This window comes from Gavia stellata, chromosome 10 (assembly GCF_030936135.1).
Source record: "Gavia stellata isolate bGavSte3 chromosome 10, bGavSte3.hap2, whole genome shotgun sequence".
NCBI classification, from domain to species: domain Eukaryota; kingdom Metazoa; phylum Chordata; class Aves; order Gaviiformes; family Gaviidae; genus Gavia; species Gavia stellata.
Genome location: NC_082603.1, coordinates 10926825 through 10937788, shown reverse-complemented (window position 1 = coordinate 10937788; position 10964 = coordinate 10926825). Strand labels below are relative to the sequence as shown.

General features: G+C 39.6%; 1 protein-coding gene across 1 annotated transcript in view; it reads right to left on the bottom strand.

The window, feature by feature from the left end:
* Nucleotides 1-5067: 5067 nt before the first annotated feature.
* CRB1 (crumbs cell polarity complex component 1) overlaps nucleotides 5068-10964 on the bottom strand; it is a 113213-nt gene continuing 107316 nt past the window's right edge. The window contains exon 16 of the mRNA XM_059822166.1: nucleotides 5068-5283. Coding sequence (XP_059678149.1) covers nucleotides 5068-5283 — 216 coding nt within the window. The remainder of the gene's footprint in view (nucleotides 5284-10964) is intronic.

Below are 10964 nucleotides of genomic sequence, written 5' to 3'. Positions count from 1 at the left end.
AAATTCTTACTGCTCTGCCTTTTTTCTGCCTGCACTCGTCCACAGTGCTGGAAAGACAGCAGTAATTTAAATAACAGAGCACGTGATTCTCAGCTTGTATAAATTAGCTCCAGTGAAGCAGTACTGATTCACGCCACCTTGGGACCTGGCACAAAACACCTCCCTTTGATGGGCACAGTGCAATCAGTCGGCGTGGTTGTAGTCAGAGGATGGTGCAGAGCACAATGCTGAGGCTGGCAGCCACGACCATAGCACAAAGCGCACTCATTTCCAAGTATGGAAAATGTTTCTTGATCACTTGATTGCAAATGGCAAATTTGACTTTTTAAACAGCAAATATAGTTCTGGCCTGGGGATAATTTCCTTTGTAAATGCATGATGAAATAATCCCATAAAGCAAAAAAATATAGGTTGCATGTGGCTCGATACAATCCTTATTTATTGGTCATTTTGATCCTGTACACAGCAAAATAGTAATACGAATACACCATCTAAGCTATAAACATACTATGTACATACAGAGAAGGAACAGTTAATTTTACATAAAATGGAGAAGGCACATAATGCAGTGATACACTATGATAATTTTGAGCTGACCAAATTCCAGCTGCAATATTTGTTTTCTGCCTAGTGTAAATCTTCCTGAAGGACTCCGAAGGTACTCCTCACTGTTTCACAGGCTGGGTGTCACCTCTTTCCAAGGGAAAAGGGAATGGACTGTGAAAGGGGAGTAAGTTGCTTCATCCTTCCCCTGCTTCTGAGTATCTTCAGAGGAATTTGGTGCAGGGTAGATCACATGCTCTAACTTAGCACCTTCTCTTTCTTTGTAGAAGGCTATTAGACATGAAGAGAAAGTTTAAGTGTGTAAGGTTTGGGAGTATATTGTGCATTTGTTTCTTTGATAGATAGGTTGCAAGGGATCATTAATAGATTATTTTACTTTCAGCTTTTGAGTCAAATAGTGAGATAGATTAAACAAATGTAATTTTGAAATATTTCAAGTCTTCTGCTTTTTGGGAAACCAGAAGCCAATCTTGATTTTTTTTTTTTCCTTATAACAGCACAAATGCTCTCCACAACTCTTAGATGTTACTGCTCTTCCCTGAATGTCTGTGCTTCTATACGCGTTTTATTATATCCCTTGGCTGAGAAGCAGTAAATAGCTTGACATCTGCTATATCAGTCTTAATCTGTGGTTTAAATTTCAGCAAAGAAGGTATTAGACACTCTTTATAATGTATTCTCTTTTGTTTTAGCTGTTGTTCCCTGGTTGAGATATGGCCTGGAAGGGTTGGTCTTCCTAACCATGTGTTTCACAGTCACTCTAGCATGTTAAAATAGTGAGGCTTTGGGACTTCTTGTGCTTCTCCAGGCTGCCATTGAGCTTTTCCAGCTGCAGCATCTGCCTCCCTGCCTTCTTTGGATGTTGCTTTGTTAATTCAGCTTTTCAGAAAGTGTATTTAGAACTGACATTTGTGTCTTTTGGGCCTTTTCTCGTTTGTGTTTTATAAGATCATAAATAGAGTTTTGAATATTTCACATTTTAATCCCTATTTGCAATAAAACATGCTCCCTCTAAGTTATCTTACACAGATCTGCTTTGGTAGGTAATTCTTGTCCCAGACTCACCGTCATCCTCCCTCCCTTTCCTATGGCCTCACTGCTATGAAAGCCCAACTTCACCCTTGCTGTGATCCAGCTTTTGCCTCCACCTTCCTCAAGTGCCAACCACTTTCATTTCCTTTTCTTCTCTCGCTTTTGTGTGAATTTTCACCACTCTTATTTTTATCATTTCCTCTTCACTGAGGCTGACAGCAATCACTTACGACTTACTTTAATCTTAGTTTAAAGGTTTTTCCCCGCCTTCCATCTCCTTGACTTACCTTCTACAAACCACACTCATGTTTCACTGTGAGATTTTCCCTTTCTTGTGCTTTTCTGGGTGTCTTTTTAATTCTTTAGGAGCATATTCCTCCAGAGCTCTCTTTGGTCTGTACGAAAACTCTTCAGGCTTTCATCTTCTCTGCTCGTCCTTCCTCTATACGTGTTCCTGGGTATCGTGCTCAGCCCTATAGATCCTCTGTGTAGCAACACTTTCTCAAATATTTTATTACCTCTGTACAGATTGTTTTTCTACTGTCCTCAAAATTTCATCCAGAAAGTCAGCCCACCGAGAAGAGCAGAATTACTTTCCAGCCACTTCCTTATTCTTGCTCTGTCTTTCACTGTGTACAATAATGCTTTCCTTCAAGTTAGTTCTCCATGCAAACTGCCTCCATCTTCAGCTGCTATCTCTCTTTTGTCCTTTTTCTTTGAATCATATAATAATTTAGTCTGGAAGGGACCTGCTGAGGTCATCTAGTCCAACCTCCTGCTCAAAGAAGGCTGAACTTCAAAGTTAGAGCTTTACTATAACCATCCTTCTGAATTGACTTAATCTCTGTTTTTCTTTCTCCATCTCTGCTATTCACTGAGATTTCTATCAATTTTATTTCTCCTTTCAGCTCTTACAACCATTATCATTGACCAGAAATCCAAGAACACAAAGCACGTGTGTGAAAGCATCTTCCTTGCATCTGCTTTACTAGTTCAATGCTGCATCTGCTACTTGTGCCCAGTTGGTGCTTCTAGATTCCCACGGCTTTTCAGAGCTCTCTGCCCCCAGGCCCCTCCCAGCCTGCAGCTTTACAGCTCTTCTTGTCCGCTTACTTATTGCTTGCCCTCTTGTTCCCACAGGTTCCTGTGTCTTTGCCCGCTTTGCTGTCTGTCTAGAAAGTGGACTTGTCTTTGGGTCTCTCGCAGCTTTTTTTGGGTGAGGCTAAAGTTATGTGGTAAGAATCTGCCCAAATCACTCCTGCTTCACTTGTGGTCTCTCATCCACATACGCTGCTCTTTGCCGTCTCGTTTGTTCAGCGGTATCTACCTCAAACTGTATGCTCTTTGAATAAATTTCTTCTTTTTTCAAATATTTCTTTATATTTCTAAAAATGATCACACCTAACAAACTTTACAGTGTTTTTTTCTTAGCAGTGTCTCATGGGGCAAATGCTGGGCTAAACCAAGAGTTTCAATTGAAAGCTATTACATCTGTTATTACATATACACATACATAACGCCATGATTTGGAAAGATCTTCCCTGTATGTCTGCTCTCTCTTATGTGCCATCATATTTTTCGTAACTTACTCTTCCGTTCTTTCCTTAGTTGCCATTTGAACACTCTGGATTTACACTGCATCTGTACAACAACGACTGCATTCAAAATGAGCTTCAGTAGTAAAGCTGTAAATTGGGCCAGAACAAAATCTGCTGTGCATTTTCACCGTGACTACATTCTGCTCTTTTAACTCAGCTTGAATCCTACCATCCGCTCACATTTTCTGTAGTGCCTTGTTTTGAAAGATGTCTGTGAGGTCTGCAAAAAATCCAGAATGTGCTTACTATCATAGTTACTGCTAATCATGTAATACAAAAATAAATGTGAGTGACATTGATATTCCGTAATCCTTTAAGGGGTTCATTCAAAATGAGTTATGAATTGATCATTAATTAAAAAGATGAGTTAAAGTCTTGGATACTGAGTGTGCATGGTCTATTATGCAACTCCTGGAACAACCATCTGGGGTTTGATGCATATATCTGGGACGTTTCACAATTGTGGGAACATATAAGCTGAACTGCAGGAAGAAAGAAATGCCATCATGGACTTTTCACTCCATTGCCTCTTTATTGTGGGTTCCGTTTGTGTGGGAGCAATGCTTATGCTTTAATTTCTTGACTACATGTGAAAATTAACTGGATGAGTTACTGCTAAAATTTGCCCCTACAGTTCAAACCCCACATTGAACTCGGCGTATTTTTAGCACATCCTTTCCTACTACAAGAATGATCATTAAATCTCTTGAAGATTTTCAAATGTCTATTTCATTATGAGATTTCTTCCAAACTTCTCCTGTTATTCCATTACATTTTATGCATTTATTTATTTTTCATCAAACAGTTGCAATCCTTTTGCTGCTAAGGTTTACAAGGTAGTTAAATGGGATTATCCCTGTTTTAAAAGAGGAAAATTGAGGTATAAAGATTTATTTGCCCATGATCATATGAGAAGTCTGAGCTCCAGGAGAAGCACCAAGTCTGTCGTAATTATTTTCCATCCAGTGCTTTACCTGTAGTCCACTTCTGCCTCTTTCCTGATACTTTCCATGAGCTTTGGGAAATGTTTTTGAGCATGTTTTTTCATAGCTAATGTATGTTTGCAATGTGAGAAGCAATAGTTTTCTAAAATGGACCATCAGGTAATATTGGAATAAGAAAATGGTGGAAGTGTAGATGCACAGAGTTTGTTTGGGATGTTTAGATTAGATGTCTCCTAAGAGGTCAGATTGTGCCCACTTTTAGGACATAGTCTTTTATACTCAGAAATATGTACTTTTGTGGAAACTGAAATTCTTTTCAGCAGGTAGAAGGGCAGCAGGAAAATGAGAGAACTGGAGGAAAGAAAACCAATTAAACTTGAAGCATTTATTTTGGAGAGTTTTCACACGGCTTGCTTTTAAGCCCTGATTAACAGATGAAATAGATATGCTGAGACACAGCTCAAGCACTAAACCCTTTGATAATAGAATTATAATGTCTTTATTGTACAGGCTTATTTGATTTGTCTTCATTGTCTTCTTCAGCAGTGATTGCTAGGCAGTCAAAGGAAAACACAAACGAGAAGCTGTTATTTGTGTTGCATCCGAGACAGGCACTTACATGTATCCCAGGAGCCATTACTGTCTGTAATGCCTACTGCTGATTACCAAGGCTGGAGCTTCCAGTGCAAATAAAAGTTGTCCTTGGGCAGGTTGGTCCAAAACAATGATAAATGGCATGAGTTTACTTAAATACTAAAAAAATTTTCATGTTATTGAACTTAAAAGAAAACATATTGAAAATATTGAAAGCCCAAAGTCATTGTAATCTTTATAGTGAGTATTCCTGGAATCAGAATGAAAATGAACATATCTAACATATGTACACTGTCCCCTTTCAGCCATCTTCCAGGATGGAGCAGCGCTTTCTTCTAAATCAGTCTTTCCATCGGCGGCGGCTGCACCATGTTCCACATCTCTACCCTGGATCCCTCCTTCTCCTGCCGGCTGGGGCTGTAGGTCCCTTGAGTTGCCCGTTTATTGGCAGCGATGACTGAAACCACGACTGCCAAGAAGAGGATCAATAGCAAGGCCAGCGTTACGGAGCCAATGGAGGTGAATATGTTCCAGATCAAGTCAGTTGTCAACTGGAAGGATTGAAATAATGGCAATATAATTTACGTCAAGAGAATACTGAGACACACTTGAGCTACCATGGAATGAAAACAAGAACCACTCTATGAATAGGGCTTTGCATAGATGAGCTACTGCTGAAGCACCGTTTATTGGTAGAGAAGTGCATTAGCCCCTCCAGATTTTGTTCTTTGGACTCTTCAGAAAATTACACAAATGGTGCTGGATATTTGCTAAACAAGGCAGAGCTGGATGAATTTCACTTAATGACCCATTTCATTTGACAGCTTCCTCTCTGCTTGAAAAAAATCTGTGAGTTAATATGTCTGCGGACTGTAGTAATAATTCAGCAATTATTTGTTTAATCACTTCAATAATAATTCATTATCCCTAGTTTGGTTGTGAACAAGTTATTGCTAGTCTTTGCTACTGCAAGTTAAACATGAGCTATTTTGACTGGATATATATATTCAGTCACATTTCTGTTTCTCTTGCTGGAGGAGTCAAGTTATGTGAATGCTTGTACTTACATGTAGAAAATTTCCTTACTGTAAATATTTTTGTAAAATGTACTATTCCTACAGACATTCCTGCCAGTAAACTCTTCTACCAGCTTGTTTGCATGAAGTAAGTGCATAGAGGCTGCACAAGAGTGCAACTGAAATCTATTCAGTGAGTAATTAATCAGTATGTTTTCACATATATGTTTTAAAATATTCATCCAGCTCTTCTACATATAGGCTTTGTAGCTTCATCTACAGGAACACAACCAGTACAGTACAGGATGAAAGTAAGGATGCTCTGATTTTTTTTTTTTTTTTCTGTTTTCATGTGGCAGTGGGAAATGTGATAATGTCAGAAGGCACAGTGTGCATAAACAAATCTGGCAGTTGAAAAGCTTTAGACCAGAGAAATTTTACAGTTGGTAGATGAACATTTTATACACATCTATGTACGTGCTTTTATGTGTAAAAAATGCTTATGGTGAGGTAAGCCAATGAAGCTAATGTGGTTAGTGTGGAAAAGTGGTCACTACGGACAGAATGACCCTAGCAGGAATTGAACTTCTGGGCAGATTCTGCCATCCATCATCTTTTGATTTGTATTACGAGTGACAGCTGAACTGCCATAGATGAATGTGTGCTTGAGGCTGAACTTTCAAATCCCAAAATATTTAGAAACAGAAAACAGCAGGTCAAAGCCCATTTCCCAGTTAGATAGTGCATGTTACAGGATATTTTAGTGACCTGCTTACTCATCATTTCTAAGGAAGTGCAACTACAGTCCTGAGAACGATGACGATTTTACATTCAGCGATGGATGTACTGTAAGTGGATGCTATTGCTGTGCGTACATTGCGGGGACTCACGCTGCTCAGATGCCTTTGCAGAAGAACGACAATGCCAGAGGGAAAATGTTAAAACGATCCTTCCTCTTTTTTTCTCTCTCCACCTCCACGCTGATGTAAAAGGTCTTGCTATAATAACAAAAGCAAGTTTGGCTCAGGGATTCTCTCTAGGGGATGCAAGACTGGCTGGGATATTTTCCTCTGTCCTTGATGGCTAAACATACGGTTCCTATGATTTTAAAAACATTTTTTCCAACAGAAATAACCTAGCTCAGCTGACAGACCACATGACTCCGACCCTAAAGCAAGGTGGCATGAAACATGTTGGTCTATTAAATTGTATTGGATTGGGAAGGTCATTTCATCTTTAGATGGTGTTACAGATATATTTGAGATCTTAGTTTTCCTCTGTACTGTGTTAAACTATATGACCCTTGTTCCTCTTGTCTCAGAGAGGCTGCAAATTTTTAATGGAATTTTTATTCTCAGAAGCTGTCTCTTATTTTCATCGCCTGCTCTGGGAAACTGAGGACCAAGATAGTCTAAGTTAACTCTGATCCTAAGGTTGAACAGGACATTTCTGAAAGAAATTCACTACCATAGGCAAGTGGATGGTATTGCCTGGTGTCTGGTACATGAAATTTCTGAACTTATTCTCCTATTTTCCAGTCAATACTCTTTCCATTCCTGTTGTAAGTATGTCTGTATTTATGGAGACATTTTTATTTACGATATACTTCAAATTAATTTTATTTCTTAAAGAAAAATTTTATGCAAAGGATTTGGGGAGAAAAACCCCCTGTAACTTGTGAAAATGCAGTCACATATCTAAACCTCATTCTCAAGTTAAAATCATCATAACAGGGCTTTTTTTCTTTCTGCAATAGTTACGTAGTACAGAAACCTTACCCATAGCACATCATAGAAATCCACTACACATTTTGTTCCAATTCTTGTTTCTGTTTAATAACTATTAATCATTCATTGGATTTGGTTTGGTCAGCCAGTGACTTGAACTTGAAAAAACTACTGAAAATTGCCTGTATTGCCTGTATCTGTGTTGGGCAAAACACTTCCTCTAGAGCCAGTATGTCAAAAAAAGTTGCGCAACTGATTAAAATCTGGAAAGCTGGTTTTTTTACCATGATTAGATCCATAAGCTAGCTTTATTTCTGTGTTTATGTTGCTTCTAATATCTAAATATTAAAAAAAATGGCCTTTATGTCATCTTTTTGGGTGGATTCTGTTGATCAAAAAAAAAATCTGTTCAAGACCTGTCCCCTGGCTTATCAGCACACAGATCACTGCCCAAGTTTACACTATAGGTAGCCCCCTTAGCGGTAGCACTGAACTGATAACAAGAGTTGCCAGAAGGCTCTGCAGTCTGGTCCCATCAAAATCAACTGCTTCTTTAGTAATTAATGGCTGAACAGTTAAATTAATTTGGAAAATCAACTGGCTGATCTGGAAAAAAAAAAAGCTGCAAAGTTCTGTCCCCCATCATCTCAGAATCTGTTCATCACAGTATTTGGTGATGATGATAGACTGAAATAATTGTAACTGATGATCCCAAAAAGAAAAAGGACTGAGCAGCATTTTTAGAAACACAGTGCTGCTAAGACAGGGGAAAAAGAGGTTTTCTGTTACTGACCCTACTGTCTATTTTGCATAATGGTAGGGAGCGGGCTTTAAAAAAGCAGTTTGAACATAAAGGTCCTGTATCACTGCTTCAGGCTCTTCTGGTGAGTCCTTGCCTGTTGCTTCCACCATAGATGGATCTAGGGTATGAACCTCTCCTATGTTTCAAAGAGCAGAGCCACTCTGACTGCTGTGGGACTGCTCATGCATGTAGCTGCTTATCTTGGTGTTCATGGCTGCGTAGCAGATCACCCACTGCTGCGAATCTGTGGGGGTCCTAAGGTGGTGGTGGTGAGCAATGCACAACTGATGCCTCCTTGATTAGACCACCACACTACAACCTCACTTTTCAGCTTCATATCACACAAGCTGCTATTCATTTCCCCATCTTAGCTTGTTAATATCTGGTTATTGAATTGACCGCTTGGGAGATGGCCACTTGCTCTGAATATACTATTTTTTGGTGTGTTCATCACAAAGCCATGGCAGAGTCCCACCCAAGAGGTGTTCTGTGGCCTAGAGCTTCAAGAGCAGAAGGGGAAAGCTCTGGAAAGGAAAGGACAATGGGAGGCAAACCTCTTTTTGTCTCAGCACAAACAAAAAAAGCCACCGGACAACTGAAAATTTATGAAGAGAAACAAGTTACCGAATTTTTATGCTAAAGACCTTTGTTGTTAGGGAAGCCTATGAGACCCCCCCATACACTGTGATAACCTTCCAGGAATAATTCTTGCTAATAAATACCACATGGTGACCACAGCTATTTCTGAATGCAACTTCAGCACCGCTTATGTAAATTACTAAATATATGTAAGGTAACTGAAGGAGGGTTAATTTACCGACTGGGCAATACCTTAGAGATTCTCATCACACTTTGCGTAGGAGGTTGGACTGGGAGGCCTCCTGAGGCCTCTTCCAACCTGAATTATCTTATGAGCCTGTTTAAAATGTAGTCAGTGACAGAACAGTTGTGAGAGTTGCCCTGCCCCTAATATACAGTAGCCGTTGGTAAAAGCTGTATCCTTAATGGTAATGGATGCTGATGGCAAGATGATGTCATGTGCCATGGTAATACCAACAAGCAAAATGAAGTCTGCTAGCATTAGAAGGCCAATCTGCTTCTCACTAAGATATTTTATGTAGCATGTTCTATTTATATGTCTTTGGGTGTCAGCTGGAGCAAGACAAATTTATTTTGGCAAAACTTAAAAAAGAAAGAAGAAAAAGTATCCTTGACTTTAGTTTTCATGTAGTGAATAACATCATCTGCAAAGACAGGAGGAAATGGAGAAAAAAAATCTTTTTTTGCCTTTTTTTAAAACAAAGTCTTTTGGCATTTCACTGGTGGTTTCATTTCAAAGCTGATTGATTTTTTAGGGTTTTTAAATTATTAAAATTATTTAAAATGTTTAGGTTAGATAAATAATTGGATAGAGTGAAAATTCATTGTAGGGCTGGGTTTTGCTTTTCATTTGGTCATTGAAATAGATTGATTGTTCAGCCTTTGTTCCTTGATTTGCTCTGTAGATGTACAGTTTTGATAAGGAGGGCCCAGTTCACAAGTCAAAGCTCAGTAGCATTTATCAATCCAGTATATGTACGCTTATCTTTAAACAAGCTGTCTTCCAAATGGTTATTTTATAAGAGGGGAACATTAGGGATTTGCGATGTATGAACACTTCCATGTGTGCCACACATTGAAGGCCAGTGGGATAGCACAAGGGAGCCAGCAAAATACACAGGGCCTCTTCCCCTTGTGTGTTTTACATCAGCATGACTTAGCTGATCAAATCCTGCTTTATGTTGATACAGGGATGAGAATTATGGCCACAGACACCAAGGGCTGAGCCAGATCAGGGAGAGAGAAGAGCGAGCTGTGGTGCCAGTGCAGCAATCGCTGCAGATGTGAGAGAAGTAGCATGACCTTCCTCGGGATGCTGCTACCTGGGCATGAGCTTTGTGTGGGAAAGTGTGGCTTGGGCCAAGGGTATGTGTCTTTGGGCTGCGAAAGGCGTAACGTGCTTCTGCAGGAGCGTGCTTCTGTTGCTGGGCGTTATGAGTTAATCAGCCTTTATTTCAGCACTCGCATAGAAATGTGCCTGATTCTGGATGCTTCACAAGACAGAGACATCAAGACAAGCTTTAACACACAGGGATTGCCAAACCCTGGAGAATTCCCTTCTCTGCCACATGCGGGGCTTTCTGGGAATTCTGCAGCTGCTCGTGTGTACTGGAGCTTTCGCCAGCGCAGCCTCCAGATCCTGAGTCCTGACACCACTCACGAGGTTATCGCTTCATTCACGGTAAGAACATCTGATCCGCACCATCCAGATTTACTGCCCCCAAATCAAAACCATTTGCTATAGTAATGAGGGACAATTGGCTTGAGTGGCCCTAATCCATGTCAGAATTACTTTGAAAGGTTTGGGGGCATATAGGGATAATACTGAGGAGCCGAAGAAAAGCCATTAACTTGATTAAAAAGCCCATAGATATACTGAGTTTATTTCATTGAGGATTTACAATCATTTTATCAGAAAATTTTTCTGTTAAAGGCTGAATTCAAGTAAGAACCCCAGTAGTTCAGGAAGAAATCCAGTCAGTCATACACAAATCTATTATAATGAGATGCATTGATAACCCCAGCTTGTGGAACTACAGTTTATTTTCAACAGCAGTAAAGCGGCTGTAAATCTATAGATTGACTTT